The following is a 20,994-nucleotide window of genomic DNA, read 5'->3' on the forward strand; positions in this document are numbered from 1 at the left end:
AGAATTTCTTATAGTTATCCTCTATAGTAGTATATTAGAATTAAGTAGGTTCCCTTAATTATTATATTATTAAGTAAAGATTTATTTAGTACTTTTTAACTAGTATCTAAATAGCCCTAAGTAAGACTTTCTTAATTTCTACTTTAAGTTTAGGGGGTTATTCTAGTTCCTCTAGATATACTATATTAGGAGGAACGTCTTTATTATCTAGATCTTTATATACTAGATCTAGTTTACCTACCTTAGGGTCCATAGTCCTTATATTTAAATTCTATTTAGTAGTACTACTATAGTAAGTATTATAAGAGGTTTATTCTCTTTAGTTATTATTTTAGGTATTTATATAGCCCTTATAATAGATAATAGGTAGTTATTCCTTTAGCTAGTAGTTTAGTTAATAGTATTTATCTATAAATTTAATTATACTATCTTAGTAGTTTAATTAAGGGTAATAGAGTTTACGCTATTTAAACCTAAGGACTAGATTAAATAACCTATAGGAGTTTACCATATAGGCTATTATTTATTTAACGTAATTATCTATCTATAATTATAATTTTTGGTTTTCTATAAGTAGGGGGGGTATTATTAAAATAAAACTTTAAAAAAGTAAAAAGTAGCTATCCCTCTACTTATTAGTTATAAAAGTTAATAAAAAAGATAGAGTAATAACGCGATTTAAACGCTAGACTAATTAGTGTTTTATAGTAGTAAAGCTCTAATGTCTATACGTAAAAACTAAAGTTAAAAAAAATTTACTAAAGGTAACTAAAAAGATACCTATTAAACCTTAGTAGGCCTGATAGGGATCGCTAGCTATTATTAGCTAGTAATGTGATTATAATATATTATAAAAAGGAGAGAGGATATAGTATATAACTATAACTAAAAGAGGGTTATATAAAAACCTAGCTACTTCTAACCTTTATACTAATACTAACTTACTTAAAGTATCCTACTATATACGAATAAGTCGCACTATATACGATCGAATCGCATTATATATAAATATATATATTTCCTCTTTATCCTTATCTAGGAGGTATTCTAGCCTATCCTAAAAACCCTAGCTAGAAAGGTACTAATTAATATATCTATAAGTACGTAATATACCTACCCTATATATACTTAGGAGCTACCTAGAGTAGTCCTTAATAAGTTAGATAAGTAATTACCTAAGTTCTACTACCTCTTATAGACTAAGATAGTAGATAATATTAATATTATTAATACCTCTAATATTAGTAATATTAAAGTAGAGGAGATAGTAAAGAAGAGTAGAATATAGATACTAAAGGACGTAGAGGAGGTTATCTATAAGGCCTAGATTAATAATACTAGTAGTAGTAAAGTCCTTATAGTTAGCTATCTTACTATCCTAGTATTAGGAAAGGGATTAAGCTAGGAGACTAAGACTTAGCTATAATAGTAAATAGGTAATATTAGGAGGGCGATTAATAATTAATATCCTAGGCTTAAGGAGAGGGAATTTAAAGAGATAATATAGGGATAAGAGAATAAGGTGTAGATAGCGCTAATACTAATATTCCTCTAACTAAAGCTAATTATTAGATAGTAGTAGCTCTACTATAGGTAGCTAGTTAGTTATTCTTAAGAAGGGGTAGCGGTAGTAGTAGAGGTAGCGGTAGTTATAAAGGGTAGTTACAAAGGTTACGAAGGGCGGAAATAGTAGAGGATAGTAGAGGATAGTAGAGGACAGCGTATATATTAGAAGGTTACGTCTTATCTCTAGTAGGCGTATAATACTATTATATATCTTTAGTATCTAGTGTTTATAATATACTATGTGTATACTAGTAGTACTAAATATAGGCTTATATAAGCCTATAGTTACCTAGTTAGCGCTTTATCTTAAAAAAAGTCTCTAAACGTGCTGTAATAATAATAAAAAAAAAGTCTGCAAAGGCTAAGGCTAAAATTATCTATTTATAGAAAGAATTTAATATAATAAGTAATAAATTCTAATAGTTTACTATTATAACTACTATAAAGAACGTGTTTAACTAGGGGAATTAGCTAAAAAGTATAGATTTAATTAGGAAACTTCTAGGAAATAAAATTAGAATTAGCGCTATTATTAGCTAATATATAATAGATATATAAGACTATATAAGAGCGTCTAAAAAAGGAATAAAATATAAATTTAGATAGTTTATCTTATATTAGGGTTAATACTTAAGATTCCTAAGTAGAGACTTATTATAGAAGCTTAGTAGATTCCTATAGAGGAATACCTATATAAGAGTCTACTAACGCTTCTAGCTATAGCTATCTATCTACTCTAAGAGGTAGCCTAGCTCCTAGAGTTTTTAGTTTTCTAAATTAAGCTTTAATTTAGTGTTATTAGACTTATATTCCTTAGCTAGGGGAGAGTTAAAACTATTATTTAAGTAGGTGTAAAACTAGTGTTAGGTAGTAGTGTCTACTTTAATTTTAGTAGAGCCTTTATTAGTAAGTTTATTTAAGTAATTATAAACTAAGTAGTCTACTAATCTATAGGTAAAGTAAGTCCTTAGATCTTTAGAAGCTAATAGCTTTTTAACTTTTAGTAGATTATTTATCTTTAGTAGGTTATTAGCCTTAGGGTAGCCTATTATATAAGGAGCTCTAGTACTCTTATTAGTACTAAATTAGCTTATTAGGTGTAGTATATTACTTTATTAATTTTAGTTAGCTTTTAAATCTAGGAAGCCTTTAAGCTAAGTAGAGTTATACTATAAGATATATTAAGTAATTTCTATTAGTATTTTATTATATAAGGCTTAAGAATCTAAAGTTTAATTAATTAAGGCTAGGTTCTAGATATAGTATATAAGTAGCTTTTAGAAGTTATAAACTCTCCTAGACTAAAAGGGAATATTTAGGTTCTAAGCTAAGGATATAAATTAGACTTTAAAGGATACTTAGGCCTCTTTATTTATCTTAAATTCCTCTAGTATAAGTAGGTAGGTAAGAGTTATTATAGAGGCTTTATTTATAATAAAAAGGTTTAGGTCTCTTTAAATATTAAAGACTACTATAAATTATTTAATTTCTATCTTATAAATATATATAAAGCTTATTAATCCTTTTACTAAAGTATTTTTAGCTTCTCTACTTATAAATAAAAAGAAAAACTAAATATACTAAAGTAAATATTAGTAATACTTACTATTAGCTTACTAGTATAAAAGTATATTTTTAATAAATTTATATAAGTATTAGGTACTACTCTTAAAGATAGTTAGTTTAGGGCTATTTTAGTTTTTAGAGTTATAGAACTATTAAAGTAAGTTAATAATAGTTATTACTCTTTATAAAGGTTCTAGAATAAGGATAGCTTCTTTATTAGCTATTAGAAATATATTATCTTTAGTAAGTATTAGTAATAGGTTATAGGACTAGTATTTAAATAAGTTAAGTTTTTTTACTAATAAAAGTTAATTATAGTTAAGGAAAGAAGGAAGTTAGTTTAGGGATAGTTAGTAAACTAGTTAATATAAGCTTAGCTAGGTATCCTTAACCTAATCTTTTTAAAGAAAAATATTATACTAAGCTATATATAGCTTATTTTAAATATTAGTAAGCTACTATTAATAACTAGTATAGTATAACCTCTACTCTTCTATAAGCTTAGTATATATATTCTAATCTATATACTCTTATTCTAGTATTTACTAAAAGTTCTAAGTCTCTTTATTCTTTATAATTTTATCCTTAAGTTATATTTATACCCTTTACTACTCTTTATATATATTAGGAAAAGTTAAGTTATATACTTTATATTCCTAAGAATATACTTAGAGGTAGCGTAAGTTACTAGTAATAAGCTAAGCCTATACTATAATAAATAGTTTTATACTATCTATAACTAGTATACCTACACTAGTTACTATTATTACCTAGGTTACTAGTATTCCTCTACTTAAATATTATCTTCCTTACTTACGCGTATTAGTAAACTATTATAAGTAAGTAAAGTATAGTAGCTTTTCTTACTATATTACGTATTCTATAGTAGCGTTTTAAAATATACTATACTATTATAGATAGTGTAACTACTAGTAGAGTAGAGGTTTAATAAAGCGTATATATTACTACGTAAGTCTTATACTATCTACTATACTTCCTTACTATACTTAATTATTATTTACTATCTCCTTAATCGTATATTAGTAGCCTATTAATCTAGTATATAATATCTATACCTACCTAAAAGTTAACCTTATTACTAACTATAGTATATCTATTATTACTATCCTCTTCTATTACTAAAATTAGATTCTACGCTACTATCTTAAATAGCTAGCGCTATAGGATACTAACCTTAACCTTACTTTTAGGGTTATATAATATATAGCTATAATATACTTATATAAGTTATCTAATTTAGTATATTTTAAAAAGGGCTTAGTTTTATTTTACCTATTAGTCCTATAGCTCTATCTTAATAAGGTAGCTTACTTTAATAAATATAATTAACTTTATATATACTATAGATATTACTATAATACGTAGACTATTATTACGCTACTACTCTTTCTATTATTCTACTCTTATATTATCTAATATACTACCTAGGAAGATAGTTATATTATAGTTTTTATACTTCTTCTCTAGGGTAAGGTAGGTAATAAGCTAGGTAATAGGTTTATATAATATAATAATAATCTTAGTAGGAAGAGTTTAAGGCTAGTTTCTAGTAGGTTAATTACTATACTTTAGGTTTAGGCGCGTTAATCCTATTACCTTATCTATAATCTTAAAAAGTACCTCTAGTTTAGCGCTATCCTTAGTAACTTCTCCTAACTTATTATAAATCTATATATTACTTAGGTCTCTAAGTTAAGGGCTAGCTATATTACCTAAAAGGTATATTATACCTATTTTAGGGTCTACCTTAAGTAGTTTACCTTTAAGTTCTATAAGGTATAGGTATATTAATACTATAATTATATAAGATTAGGTTAGCTTAAGTAGATTCTTACTAGAACTATATTTATTAAGAGTATTACTAATAGTTTCTTTCTATATCCTATTTATATATAGATATATATAAACTTAAAAGCTACTAGGTAGTAAAGAAATCTTTTAACCCTAGGGGTTATTAGTAGCTAGTGTATAGCGTAGTATAAATCTTATAAAAATATTTATACTCTTTACTAGTAAGTCTTTTATCTTCTTATTATTAAGTATTCTACTAGTGTCTTTTATCTTAGCGTCCCTACTATTCCTTATCTAAGCCTTACTTATAAGTATACCTCCTAGCTTATAATTTCCTTTTATACCTATCCTTATAGCGCTAATATCTATAAAGTTAGTATTATACTAGATTAGTTTTATTTTCTTCTTAACTATTCTCTAAGTTACTTAGTTATTAATACTATAGAGTACTTTAGTAATAAATATAAAAGCCTTACTAAGTCTATTTTCTATTAGTATACTAGATAACGCCTATACCTTCTACTAATAACCTTAGTTATAGTTACGTATACTATTATAGAATATAGCTATCTTTATACCCCTACTCTTAGTGTTATAAAATTTATTAAAGATTAAATAACCCTATACTATTACTCTAGTAGTAATTATTAAGGACCTATTCTTTATAATATCTCTATTACTTATAGTAACTATATATATTACTATAATATCTACTATTCTTAGAGGAATAAAAGTATAAGTTTTTATTAACCTCTTACTAGCTAAAATAATTAGTTAACCTAATATAAGTAATAGTCTATTAGAGGTTACTTAAGGATAGTTTATATAATTATAAACTAGTTCCTATTCTACCTTATTAGAGTACTTTTAACCCTACTATATTTAAAAAATCTTCCTATTTATTAGCTTAGCGTTAAACCCCTCTAACCTAGCTAAAATATTAATTATAATTCTTACTTTAACTATCTCTTCTATAGTAAGGGGTTTTATCCCCTTAACTAGTTCTCTAGCCTATAATATAAAGCGTAATAATAGTCTATCTATACCCTTATACTACTTAGACTTAAGAAGACCTATATATTATACCTCCCTTAGCTAGGCGTTAATAGCCCTACCTAATATAGTAATAATAGTAGGCGCTACTTATAGGTGTATATTATAGAAGGCTAACACTAGGTAATATAAGTAGATAAATAGGTATTCGCTCTATAATAAGTATACTATAGAGGTGTTAGTATTATTAACATCTAGTAATAGATATTAATCTAGGCGCTACGCTATATTATTATATATCTAAAGGTAAATAAACCTAATAATAACTACGCCTAGTATTACTCTAGTCTTACTAAGACCTATTATATTCCTAAAAATCCTTCTATTATTCTCTAATAATTCTATCTTATATAGCTAAAAGACTTTAGCTAATTAGTATAAGAACTACTTATACTCTAGACCCTATATAGTAGGAAGTTTTATCCTCCTACTAGTCTTAAAGGTCCCCTTAGGAAAGCTAAAGAATACCTTAATCTTAAGCTATTCTTTCTTATTATATTACTCTATAGCTAGAGCCTTCTTAATAGATATCTTATCTTATACCCTATATATTAAGTTAGTATAGGTAAAAATAATACCTTATAGTAACTAACTATATATATATTAATACTAATACTCTATCTTAGTCTTCTTTCTCTTTATACTTCCTCCTAGTCTCTTTATCTTTACTCTCCCTATCTTTATTACTATCTCTACTATTATCCTTTACTTTACTAGTAGTTTTCTTTAGCTTTTTAGCTAAAGTAGATAAATATTCTTTCTATAAGGTTCTTACTATAGAGAAGTTACTATAGGAGCTATTACTACTATTACTTTTAGACTTATAGTTAGGGTTATTATTAAAGGGTAGTATAGTAACTTTAGGGGGGGCTTTACTAAGGTATTTACTAAGTTATTTACTAGGTTCTTTATTAGACTCTATAATAGGCCTACGCTAGCTCTTATCTATTATAAATATATACGCTTTATCTAAGGGTATAAGAGCGTATTACTAACCCTTATTAAATAGTATTATAATAGGTAATTCTTCCTAGCGCCTATAGTTAATATAAACTAGCCCTTTATACTTTATAGGTTAAGGTAGAGAGGGGGTACTAGTATAAGTATACTTTTATTATATAAGTGTAGTGTAAGCACTAATTATCTTACCTCTAAGGTCTAGTTTACTAGTACTAATCTCCCTACTAGTATTACTAGTCTTTAATACTTCTTCCTAGCACACTATATATAATTAGTATATTATTCCTATAGTTTTATATAGACTATATAACTTTATATAATTACTTAGTTATATAGTTATTATTAACCTTAAGATTAAGATTAATATAAGGGTAAAAGTAAATAAATAGTTAATACTTAATTATAGTTTCTAGGTTATTATTATTAATAATAAGCCCCCCTTACCCTATATTAAAGAGCTAAGAGTAGTTAGCCCTAAATCTAAAGGTATATTTATTTTTACTTAAGACCTTTACTAGCTAGTAAAAAGATATATAGTTAGCGTAAACTATATCTTCCTCTATAGTACCCTTACCTAGTATATATTATATTAGAAGCCTAAGTATATTAGAGAGTAAAATTCTTATAGGTATAACGTTTATACTACGCTCTTAGATTACTATAGTAGTATTATATATTTATAAGGAGGTAGATATTACTAGTCTTCTTATATCTAGGCTAGAGAAATCTATAGACCTAATAGATAATACTAATAATACGTAATAGTACCTTACTATAGTTATTAATAGTATCTAGCTAATATATTAAGCGCTTATAGTATTATTACCCTTAGCTTTTAGCTTAGTAGTGTAATTAATTTTAAGCCCTAGTTCTATATAGTAGATAGAGTTATATACTATATAAATACTACTATAGCTTAGTAAACTACTAATAGTATCTTACTATTATATATATTAATAAATAAAGTACTATCTAACTATCTACCTAGGATATCCTTTCTTATACGCTTAGGCTATCTAGACTATAGCTCTAAGCTCTTAATCTTTATAACCTTACTATAAGTATCTAACTATATAAATATATCTCTTAAGAGCTAGCTAATATTATAATTAGTTATTCTATAGCTACTTTAACTATATAGTCTTTAAGGATATATCTTCCTTCCTAAGTTACTTATACTAGTTAATATTATTACTCTTATTCTATCTACTATTTATATCCTAGAAAAGTAATAATACGTTATAAGGTATTACGTCCTTATTATTACTACTAAGATTAGGCTCTTAAAGATCTCTAGGGGGAGGGGTATCTTTATCTAAGTTAGACTAGTAAGAGTAGGTATATCTAAGAGGTATTTATTACGTATACTCTTACGCTAGGGCTACCCTATTATAGTAGTTAGTATATATTATTAGTAGATTTAATTATTTAATTAGAGCTATAGGAAGAGTAATAGAGTAGAGTAGGTATAGTAGGGTTAAAGGTTATAAGGACGTACTTATTAAAAGATTTTTATCTATTTACCTACGCTTAGCTAAGCGTAGACTTTACTATAAGTAAGTAGTAAATATAAGGCTTATATACTTAGGCTAGGAATAGTATAATATAATAAATATAGAGAGGAAATAATAGCCCTACGCCTTATAGTATATATACTTTATCTACTAGAATAGAGGCTTAGTAGTAGAGGTAATAGTATTATATATAAGGTAATTAGACTAGTAGGTATAGTCTAGTTCTATTTAGGGCTATAGAGTACTATAGGGTATAGTACTAATATAATATAAGCTTAACTATATAAGCCTTAAGCTAGAATTACTTACGTAGTAGGCTAGTAGAGTAGAGTATTACTAGTGTATATTTAATAGGCCTATAAAAGTAAAGTTACTAGTATATAATATACCTATAACCTATAAGGGAGAAGTATTATATTAGTAGTTCTAGAGGTAGGTATAATACGCTACTTATATCTAGTTATAGTTATAGAGGGGTAGAGTTACTATATTTTCCTCTATATCTTACTATTCTAAGGTGATAGAATATAGTACTTTATAAAGTTCTATATTACCTATATATAAGTCTAGCTATAGTAGCTTATTAATATAGGGAATCTTTATTTTTATAGGTTATATACTTAGGTTAGTAGTAGATAGTCTATAATAATATATATCTACTTAGTAAGTTATCTAATAAGGGGGTATAGGGTAGTAGTTTATAGATAAGGCCTATACTCCTACTATCTACTAAAGTCCTAATCCTAGTAGGCACTATTATAGATAGTTAATAATAATACTATCTAGTTTTAAAGAGTTTATATAAAGAATTTTAGATACTAGGCCTCTAATATTATAGTTAGTATTATAGTATAGGATAGTCTAATAACTATTAAGGATAGTTAAGGATAATATTATATTATCCTAGAGAGTTTATATATAGAATTTTAGATAGTATCCCCTAACTTTATAGATAGTATAAGTAATAGCTATATAGTAGTAGTAACTTAAAGGATATTATTTTCTACTTAAAGTTATCTATTCTTTATAATAAGGGAGTTATTTATAGTATCTAAAGTTAGTACCCTAGCCTTTATAATATCTTCTATTATACTTTTATACTCCTTTCTCTTATCCTCTCTTAATTATTTCTCTTCCTATAACTCTATTACTAACTAATTATTTTTTACCTTACTACTATTAGCTTTAATATACTACTTATCTCTCTCTCTTATAATATCCCTTAAGTTACTTCTTATAGCCTTAAGTTCTTATTAGAGTTTTTCTATTACCTATCTTATAATATTACTAGACTAAACTTACGTTAAGTTATTATTACCTTTCTCTTTCTTATAAAGCCTTTTTATTTTATTAAGCTCTTTATAGAGCTACTCCTTTTCTTTATTATATTTATTCTCTAGCTTTAAATATACTATATCTTTTTATACTCTTTCTCTATTCCTAGAAGATCTATAGTAGAGATAAGATTTACTCTCTAGGATATTAAGGCGGCTAAAAGCCTACGTAGGAGCTAGTTTAAGAGTAATAAGAGGGGTTTAATTTATTATATACTAATTAGGTTCTAGATTTAGTATATAAAAGGAAACACTAAGATTTATTATTATTATCTTTATAGATATTTATCATTAGTATACTAAAACTTTCCTATTACGTAGGATAGGGTTCTTTATCTTTACTATCTAATATTATAATAATCTTAGTGTCTTTATTAGGTTTTATTATAGTAGTTATTATTAGGTAGTTACCTATATCTCCTTTATAATTAAGCTTCTATTTACTATTTACTCTAGTCTTTTAGTACTTAGCTACTAATTAAGATACTAGGTGTATAGGTATAATACACTTCTTTAGAATATTTATAGTTATCTATCTAGTGTTCTTAGTATATACTTTATAGGATAGCCCTACTACTTACTTTAGGTTTCCTTAATACTATAGTAGACTTTAATCTACTTTAGTAGGCTATCTAATAATTAAATAGTAAAGTAGTAAAAAGGTTACTAATAGGTAGGTTATATAACTAAATTAGTATTACTAGCTATTAGGTTATAAGTCTAGTAGATAGATAAGGTAAAGGTTAGGATTAGTAATTAATATAATAACTAGTACAGCCTATAGATAAGCGCTAATACCTAGGTAGCTAGTAGAGGAGAGTATTATCCTACTACTATTCTTAATAGTTAGGTATAACTTAATACTATCTTTAGGTATTTATAGGAATATAATATAATATTACTTAGTATATAGAGGATATAGGACTTACTAAGCCTTACTATAAGGCTATAGTTAAAGTAATCTTATCTAGCCTCTTAGTAGTGTTATAAAATAAGAGTAAGAGAAATTTTACTAAAGCCTTTATTACTACTACCTATTCTTTTACTTATAAACTATCTTATTTAAGAGAGCCTCTATTACTAGAAAAGGAAGAATATTCTTAGCTTATTTACTATTATAAGGCTTTATAGTTTTAGATACTATAGATACTACTATTATATAAGTAATAATAAGGATCTTATTAATCTCTTAGTAATAAGTCTAGGAATAGCTAGAGAAGTATATTATCTTTATTAAGAGTAAAGCTTAAACTCTATATAACCTTCTACCTAAGACTACTACTAAAGAGGAGGGTAACTCTACTACTAATATAAAGTATATTAATAATCCTAGTAAAGAGGTCCTAGACCTTAGCTACTTTCTTAAGAGGGTATCTAAGCTAAAATATAAGGCTTCTAAGACTATAAAGTCTATAGTAAAGAGAATTAAGTATAAGTATAATTAATCTTCTAGGTAGAGTATACTAATCTACTACTTAGTTTATATATAGCTTTAGCCTAAGCTATTAGTTTAACTAGGTTTCCTAGGACTTACTTATATAAGTAACCTTAAATAGGATTCTACTTTATATAATAAGCTAAAAACTATCTATATATACTATATAAACTTTTCTTTATTAATAGATCTAGTTTCTCTATTAATAGTAGCTCGTAGGTCTAGTTATATTAGTATTATCTATCTTTATAGATAGTAGAGGGGTTATACTACTAAAAGAAGTATATATAAATAAAGTAGTTTTATTACCTATATACTTCTACTAGAGGTCTTAGAGGACTTTTTAGCTTTATAGAATTAAGTCTTACTAGCTAACTAGTTCCTTACGTTAGTTATAGCGCTAGGAGACGTAGTAAGGAGGTAAATAGTATTATTATAGCTTAGTATAGTATTAGTAAGAAGTAGTAGTATAAGGATTAGAGTATTTATACTCTTACTACTATTATTAAGACCTAGTCTATTCTTAAGCTTATTATAGAGTTATATATATAGTTACTTAAAGAACTTAGACTTAATACGTAAATAGATAGTATTATAGAAATAATATACTACTAGTATATAGTAGGTTATAACTTAGGCTATAACGCTAAGCTCTACTATATATAGCTTATAGTTTAACACCTCTATAGTCTTAGTATCTTTCTTTAGTTTCTCTTCCTCTTAAGGGGTAATTAATCTTCCTATCTACTTAAACCTCTTAGCCTTATAGATACTAAGGTATACCTTAAACTAATACTAATAGTAAATATCTAGAATAGCCTCTTTTTCTTATTTAAAGATCTTATTATAAAAGATATAAGGACCCTCTTTCTTATTATTTAGACTCTTATTAGCTATAGTAGTACGTTATTAATTAAAGTTTAGGCCTACTATCTATTCTATAATCTACTAAGTAGTTTAGTAGAAAGTTAACCCTTTATATTTAGAAAAGTACTTATAGAATAATACCTTAATCTAAATAGTAATCTAACCTTTAAGCGCGTTAAAGAAGTTATTAAGTAGCTATCCCTAATATTTAAGAGATTTAAGTATTAGATTATTAATAATATAAGGCTTAATCTATCTTAGTACCTTACTCTAGGAAGTTTCTATAAGATACTATATAACCTTTATTATAAGATACTACGTAACCTAGTTAAGGTTAAATATACTCCCTTACTTTATTAAGCTCTAAGCTTAGTACTACTAACTTTAAGAGATAATAGCTATATATTCTTCCTAGTAATAGATATAGAGTCTTATTAAGCTTTTACTTTTTTATATAGGTTTCTAGATTACTACTAGTTAGGGTATTATAATAGGCGTTATCTTTACCTTCCTTAAGGGGCGGCGTACCTAGTTATTATTATTAGTAGTAATAGCCTTACTAGAGTATAAAAGCTATATATACTAATAATATATTTTTATATATAATACGCGACCTAGAGATAAGAGATATAATATTATTATACTTTAAGAAAGTATAATAGGTTATTATTATTTAATTAAGGGTTATAAGAACCTAGGTAATAGTAAGCGTTATATAGGACGCTACTAAGAAGTCCTTACCTTATAGCTACTAAGAATTATTAGATAATCTATATATTACCTATAGTAGCCTACTATATAGGGCTACTAGAATAAGAAACTAGTAGATTTACTTATACCTAGGTTTAATAAGTAGTATAACGCGTATATAGGATATATAAGAAATATAAAACTAGCTCTAAGTAGAAGCTTAGATTAACTCTATTATAAGATTATAAAGATAATCTATAACTCTAGCGCGAATATAGTTATAATTAAGTAAGCTAGTAAGAGATAAGAACTACTATATAATAGGCTCTAAGCTAAGCTAATAGTAATAATAGAAGACGTTAGTAGACTTAAGAAGTTAATATTTAAGTTAGTAACTATAGAGTTAAGGTAAGAGAGAAACCTTTTCTCTTATATAACTAAAGATTATTAGCTTTAGCCTTTATAGACTTTTTTTATTATTATAGTATATTTAGAGACTTTTTTTAAGATAAAGCGCTAACTAGGTAACTATAAGCTTATATAAGCCTACGTTTAGTACTACTAGTACGTACGTAGTATATTATAAATACTAAATACTAAAGATATATAATAGTATTATACGCTTACTAGAGATAAGATAATTTATAGTAACCTTCTAACTTATATACTATCCTTTACTATTTCTATACTTTATAGCTACTCCTACTCTTACCCCTACTATATCCCTTCCTTATAATATCTATATTACTACTAACTATAACCTCCTTTTACTACCCCTATAGTTATAGTTATAGCCTTATTTAAATATAGCTATCTATAATACTATTACTACTAGATAATTAACTTTAGCTAGAGGAATACTAGTAGTATAGTTATTTATACTTTATTTTACTCTCCCTATAGTATACGTTTAAACTCCCTCTCTATAATACCTAGATCGCTCTCCTTAACTACCTTATTAACGTCTAGTATTTATTAGTACAGCTACTCCTTAGTCTCTTTACTAATACCTAAAGCTACTATAGCTAAGTAGCTATACCTAATAAGCTTAATAAGGTAATATATATTAGTATATATAATAAATATTAACTTAAACCCCTTCCTCCTTAGCTTTGGCCTTTATAGATTTTTTTTATTATTATAGTATATTTAGAGACTTTTTTTAAGATAAAGCGCTAACTAGGTAACTATAGGCTTATATAAGTCTATATTTAGTACTACTAGTACGTACGTAGTGTATTATAAATGCTAGACACTAAAGATATGTAATAGTATTATACGCCTACTAGAGATAAGATGTAACCTTCTAACTTATATACTATCCTTTACTATTTCTACCCTCTATAGCTACTCCTACTCCCGCCCCTACTATATCCCTTCCTTATAATACTTATATTACTACTAACTATAACCTATAAGTTAAATAACTATATAGCTAGTATACTAAGCGTAGCTAATATACTTTAGAGCCTTTTACTATCCCTATAGTTATAGTTATAGCCTTATTTAAATATAGCTATCTATAATACTATTACTACTAGATAATTAACTTTAGCTAGAGGAATACTAGTAGTATAGTTATCTACGCCTTATTTTACTCTCCTTATAGTATACGTTTAAACTCCCTCTCTATAACTCCTAGATCTCTCTCCTTAACTACCTTATTAACGTCTAGGATTTATTAGTATAGCTACTCCTTAGTCTCTTTACTAACGCCTAAAGCTACTATAGCTAAGTAGCTATACTAAATAAGCTTAATAAAGTAACGTATATTAGTATATATAATAAATATTAACTTAAACCTCTTCCTACTTAGCTTTAGCCTTTATAGACTTTTTTTATTATTATAGTACATTTAGAGACTTTTTTTAAGATAAAGCGCTAACTAGGTAACTATAGGCTTATATAAGCTTATATTTAGTACTACTAGTACGTACGTAGTATATTATAAATACTAGATACTAAAGATATATAATAGTATTATATACTTACTAGAGATAAGACGTAACCTTCTAACTTATACGCTATCCTTCGCTATTTCCACCCTCTATAGCTGCCCTCTATAGCTGCCCTCTATAGCTACTCCTACTCTTACCCCTACTATATCCCTTCCTTATAATATCTATATTACTACTAACTATAACTTATAAGGTAAATAACTATATAGCTAGGATACTAAGCGTAGCTAATGTACTTTAGAGCCTTTTACTACCCCTATAGCTATAGTTATAGCCTTATTTAAATATAGCTATCTATAATACTATTACTACTAGATAATTAACTTTAGCTAGAGGAATACTAGTAGTATAGTTATCGACGCCTTATTTCGCTCTCCTTATAGTATACGTTTAAACTCCCTCTCTATAATACTTAAATCCCTCTCCGTAACTACCTTATTAACGTCTAGGATTTATTAGTATAGCTACTCCTTAGTCTCTTTACTAACACCTAAGGCTATAATAGCTAAGTAGCTATACCTAATAAGCTTAATAAGGTAACGCGTATTAGTATATATAATAAATATTAACTTAAACCCCTTCCTCCTTAGGATTATTATTATAGTCTCCTCTACCCTCTCCTCTATTATAATAAAGCTAACCCTAGTCTCTTTTATAAGGTCCTTATTAGGTTTAGTATAGTAAAAGTACTAAAGGACCTTAGGTTTACGCTCCTCTAACTCTTAGAAGACTTTTAGGGGTAGCTTACTAATATATATAATACTTAGATCTTTTATATTACTAAATAGTATAAGTAGGACCTCCCCTACTAGGGTATAATTATTCTTATAGTATAATATATTAAGGATTACTACAGTATTTATATATAAGTTAGTTATATATAAGGTAGTTATATATAGTATAAAATAATTATATATAGTATTAAAGCTTATAAGTTAGTATTCGTATAAAGGTTAGAAGTAGCTTAGTTTTTATATAACCTCCTCTTAGTTATAGTAAATATACTATATCCTCTCTCCCCTTTATAATATATTATAATTATATTACTAGCTAATAGCTAGTAATCCCTATTAGGCCTACTAAGGTTTAATAGGTATCTTTTTAGTTACCTTTAGTAAATTTATTTAACTTTAGTTTTTATATATAGACGTTAGAGCTTTACCCCTATAAAACACTAATTAGTCCTGTGTTCGAACCGCGTTATTACTTTATCTTTTTTATCGACTTTTGCGACTAAGAAGCAGAGGGATAGCTGCTTTTCATTTTTTTGAAGTTATATTTTAATGATACCCCTATACTTGCAGAAAACAAAAAATTAAAGCTTTATCTTATAGACCTTAGAGGTAGCTATATTAAAGTACTTATTTTTAGACTTTTTTTAAAAAAAAAGCTTATATTATAGAAATATAAAAAAGTTAAATTCTAGATTTATAGACTATATATCTCTATAACTCTAGTATTAGAAGTTTTTTAAAATATTAAGTATTAGAGAAGTTATACCTACTTTAATATTAGAGATTTATATGTAAAAAGTGGCTCGTCACGCGAAGTGGCTCGTCACGCGCACAGGCACTATACCGCTTTTGAAAAGGTGGTCTAAGCTATGTCTGCGAAGTCCTTTTGTATATTGCTTCGCTCGTAAGCTCGCTTCGCAACAAGGAAGGCAGAGGCCTGCCAAGAGAGCGCTGAGACCAGACAGTAGCTATTTCGGTAATACGTCGGTAGTATTCAAGACACCCCTATTAGCAAAAACTTTTGAAGGCCACCTCCGTACAATGTCATGTAATTGGCACATACTGATAAGCTGATCAATTAGTATCAGGCATAGAGTAATTAATCAATCAGTTGTGATGGGCTAGGCCCAGGGTAGGATCATCGGTGGTACCTCGGTGGTGCTACCTCACGTTACGGGCCGCGGCGGCGGCCTTGAGTATCAACTACGCAAGACGACACGCAGCTTTGTCGTCTTGTGCCAGCCTTTTGGCTAGGCGGTCGGCCTGTGTAGTTGCATGCAAGGCCTGGTAGGCCCGCCCGTTACATCAGTATCGGTATGGGCCTTATCAATCAGTACTGATTGTCGAGACGTCTAGCGACTCGGAAGACTTCCATGCCAAGGTCTTGGGATTGGTGCAAAGTAGAGGTCTACGGCTGTATTAACCACGGATCGACGCTAGCATATGAACAGTTATGCAAAACATATTCAGGATGTGCACCCTTTCATGCAAAACGAAAGAGCCGACCGGATACGTCCGTGGAAATATCCACTTCATCCCCACGAATGATCACGTCAGCGCTCCAACGAAGCCCTGCAGCCCTATTTATCGCATTACACTCGCTCTACAGCCCCCCCAATTCTGTTAACATAGATCATATCCTGGATCTTGTCGTCGTAATCTTCTTGTTTCTACCTCCTTGGAAAAGGAATCTGCCTTTTCAGTGGGCTTACTAGCCCACCACTTAATGCAGGTACCAAGTCGTCGGCCCTACAGCCGGTTAGACTTCGGTTCGCGGCTCTAAATCTTATGTTCGGTGAAACACGATATTAAGAGCAAAGCTACAGCGTCCGTTAATCTCCGACAATGCCGAGTAGGAGTATATAAGTTACTCATTATATCACATTGCTATTAAAGTATTGTGCCTTATTACATCAGACCTTAACATGAAGGCCTCAATTGTTATTATCTGCCTCGCCACATCTGTTTCTGCGCAATGGTGCAACTATGGTTGGGGTAGACCAAGTAACGGAGGATGTAACAGCCAAAGGGTATTTTAAATGATCTTATAAATTAAGACTTTAGCTAACGCTTAGACTGTAGCCTAATACTTACTGCGTAGGTCTTACTGGATAAAATACGCGCTCATTCCTGTTAATAGCAACCAGTGCAACAACCAAAATCAGCAATCTAATACCTTCCCAGTCTGGCGAGACTGTCGGGCGCTTCAAGATCTTAACCATCAAGGATCTTTAACCCAGTACATCAGGCCGAGTTGTGGAGCAACAGGGGTATGTCTATTCGTTTCAATAAAATCGTTATACATGAAATATTACTAATTGTCATTTTTCACTAGACAATCTATTGCGTAAGTAAGCTAGTGCGCTATAATAAAAACTCATTGACTAAGTTTTTTAGTGTTAAACGGATTAAGGGGGTAGTGTAACGTATAGGATACAGCTTAGCTAAAAGGGCGCTTATATCCCAACATAATTACTTCTTATATTAGCGCTATAGTAGAGGGATTTACTCTTAACCTACGTAGTACGCGCACGAAGACTACTAAGACTTATGGCTATTACTTCCCCTACTATAAGATATAGATATAGGGCTATATACTACTATTCTATAAAGGTCTACCTTAGTAGTCCTAAGATTTAGTTCCTAGGAATAAGCAAGCGCGATAGACGGTGTTAGTGTAATAGTATAATTAGAAGATTAATGTAGTGTTATTAGGGTTATAATTTTTTGTTTTCTGCAAGTGGGGGGGTATTATTAAAATAAAACTTTAAAAAAGTGAAAAGTAGCTATCCCTCTACTTATTAGTCACAAAAGTTAATAAAAAAAGATAAAGTAATAACGCGATTTAAACGCTAGACTAATTAGTATTTTAGGGTAGTAAAGCTCTAACGTCTATACGCGAAAACTAAAGTTAAAAAAATTTACTGAAGGTAACTAAAAAGATACCTATTAAACCTTAGTAGGCCTAATAGGGATTGCTAGTATTAGCTAGTAATATAATTATAATATATTATAAAGGGAGGAAGATATAGTATCTTTACTATAATTAAGCTTACCTAGAATTTTATATATTTCTATAAAAGCCTAGCTACTTCTAACCTTTATACTAATACTAACTTTAAGTATCCTACTATATATAATTAAATTATACTATATAAGATTAAATCGCACTATATATAATTAAATTATACTCAATATAAATATATATATTTCGTCTTTATCCTTATCTAGGAGGTCTTCTAGCCTAGCCTAAAAACCCTAGCTAGATAGGTACTAATTAATATATCTATAAGTATATAATATACCTACCCTATATATACTTAGGAGCTACCTAGAGTAGTCCTTAATAAGTTAGATAAGTAATTACCTAAGTTCTACTACCTCTTATAGACTAAGATAGTAGATAATATTAATATTATTAATACCTCTAATATTAGTAATATTAAAGTAGAGGAAATAGTAAAAAAGAGTAGAATATAAATACTAAAGGATATAGAGGAGGTTATCTATAAGGCCTAGATTTATAATACTAGTAGTAGTAAAGTCCTTATAGTTAACTATCTTACTATCTTAGTATTAGGAAAGGGATTAAGCTAAGAGACTAAGACCTAGCTATAATAGGAAATAAGTAATATTAGGAAGGTAATTAATAATTAATATCTTAGGCTTAAGGAGAGGGAATTTAAATAAATACTATAGGGATAAGAGAATAAGGCGTAGATAGTATTAGTACTAATATTCCTCTAACTAAAGCTAATTATTAGATAGTAGTAGCTATACTATAGGTAGCTAGTTAGTTATTCTTAAGAGGGGGTAAAGGTAGTAGTAGTAGAAGTAGTAGTAGTAGAGGTAATAGTAGTAAAGGTAATAGTAGTAAATATAGTAGTAGTAGTTATATAAGGTAACTATAAAGGTTATAAAGAGTAGAAATAGTAAAGGATAGTAGAGGATAGTAGAGGATAGTAGGGGATAGTATATAAGTTAGAAGGTTATATCTTATTTCTAGTAAGTATATAACTACTATAAAGACTCTAAGTTAGCTATATATACTAATAGAAGCCTTAGTATTAAAATAATATATCTTTAGTATCTAGTGTTTATAATATACTACGTATATACTAGTAGTACTAAATATAGGCTTATATAAGCCTATAGTTACTTAGTTAGTACTTTATCTTAAAAAAAGTCTCTAAATATACTATAGTAATAAAAAAAGGTTAAAAAGGCTAAAGCTAAATATAAACTTATATATATAAACTTATATATATAAACCTATATATATAATATATTTCCTTTATATTATCCTTTAGGAGGTCTTCTATTATAGCCTAAAAACCCTAACTAGATAAGTACTATTTAATCTATCTAATATATAATATACTAGCCTTATATATACTTAAGAGCTACTTAAAGTAGTCTATAATAAGTTAAATAAGTAATTACTAGAGTTTTACTATATATTCTAAGATAGTAAAGTATTTATAAAGGATTAGATTAATACTTATATTAGTAATATTATTATAGAAGAGACTATTAAAGAAAAGAGGATATAGATATAATAGAAGGTAAAGGAACTTAGGTATAAAGCTTAGGTTAATAAGTACTATAGCTATAAGCTCTTTATATTTAACTATATCTTTCTCCTTAACTAAGAGGGCTTTAGGTAAGAGACTTAGGCCTAGCTATATAAGTAAGTAGTTAATATTAAATAAGTAATAGAAGATTAATATCTAAGCTTAAGGATAAAGAATTTAAATAGATATTATAAAGATAAAAGAATATAATATAGATAGTATTACTACTAATATTCCTTTAGTTAAAGTTAAAAGTATAGTAGTAACCTTAGGTAATTATTCTTAAGAAGGGGTAGTAGAGGTAGTAGTAGTAGTTATAAAAGGTAGAAATAGTAGAAGATAGTAGAAGATAGTATATATATTTAAAAGTTATATCTTATCTCTAGTAGGTATATAACTTACTACTATTATATATCTTTAGTATCTAGTATTTATAATATACTATATATATACTAGTAGTACTAAATATAAGTATAAGCCTATAGTTACTTAGTTAGTACTTTATCTTAAAAAAGTCTCTAAATATACTATAATAATAATAAAAAAAAAGTCTATAAAGGCTAAGGCTAAAGGTTATTAGGGTTATATAAGAATAAAGTATAATTATGAGATTAAATACTAGAGTCTTATATAAAGTTAAATATACTAAGCTATAAGGGTTTAGTATCTAGGCTATATACTTAATAAGTATTATAGTTATCCTATAAGTCCTATATTATCCTATACGTAGTATATTATAGGACTTAGTAAGATATTATAGTATATATATAACTTATCCTATAAAGGCTTTCTACTAAGACTATAGGATTATATACTTACTTTAGGGTAGTATTATCTATTAGTATATAAAGGTCTACCCTTTATCTTAGTTATCTAGGGTCTTTCTCTACTACTATCCTTTATATATAGTTAGCGTCCTTTCCTCCTTAGG

The 20,994-nt window shown here is 27.8% G+C and overlaps 1 protein-coding gene across 1 annotated transcript; it reads left to right on the forward strand.

Annotated features, from left to right (window-relative positions):
• Positions 1-17,366: 17,366 nt before the first annotated feature.
• Positions 17,367-20,687, forward strand: ACET3X_005532 (uncharacterized protein). Its single transcript, XM_069451747.1, has 6 exons — positions 17,367-17,519; positions 17,572-17,586; positions 17,637-17,759; positions 17,825-17,836; positions 17,887-18,196; positions 20,636-20,687. The coding sequence occupies exons 1-5, from the start codon at positions 17,415-17,417 to the stop codon at positions 17,890-17,892; spliced, it is 261 nt and encodes an 86-aa protein (XP_069307576.1). The 5' UTR covers positions 17,367-17,414; the 3' UTR covers positions 17,893-18,196; positions 20,636-20,687.
• The last annotated feature ends 307 nt before the right edge of the window (positions 20,688-20,994 follow it).

This window comes from Alternaria dauci, chromosome 4 (assembly GCF_042100115.1).
Source record: "Alternaria dauci strain A2016 chromosome 4, whole genome shotgun sequence".
Taxonomy (NCBI): Eukaryota; Fungi; Ascomycota; class Dothideomycetes; order Pleosporales; family Pleosporaceae; genus Alternaria; species Alternaria dauci.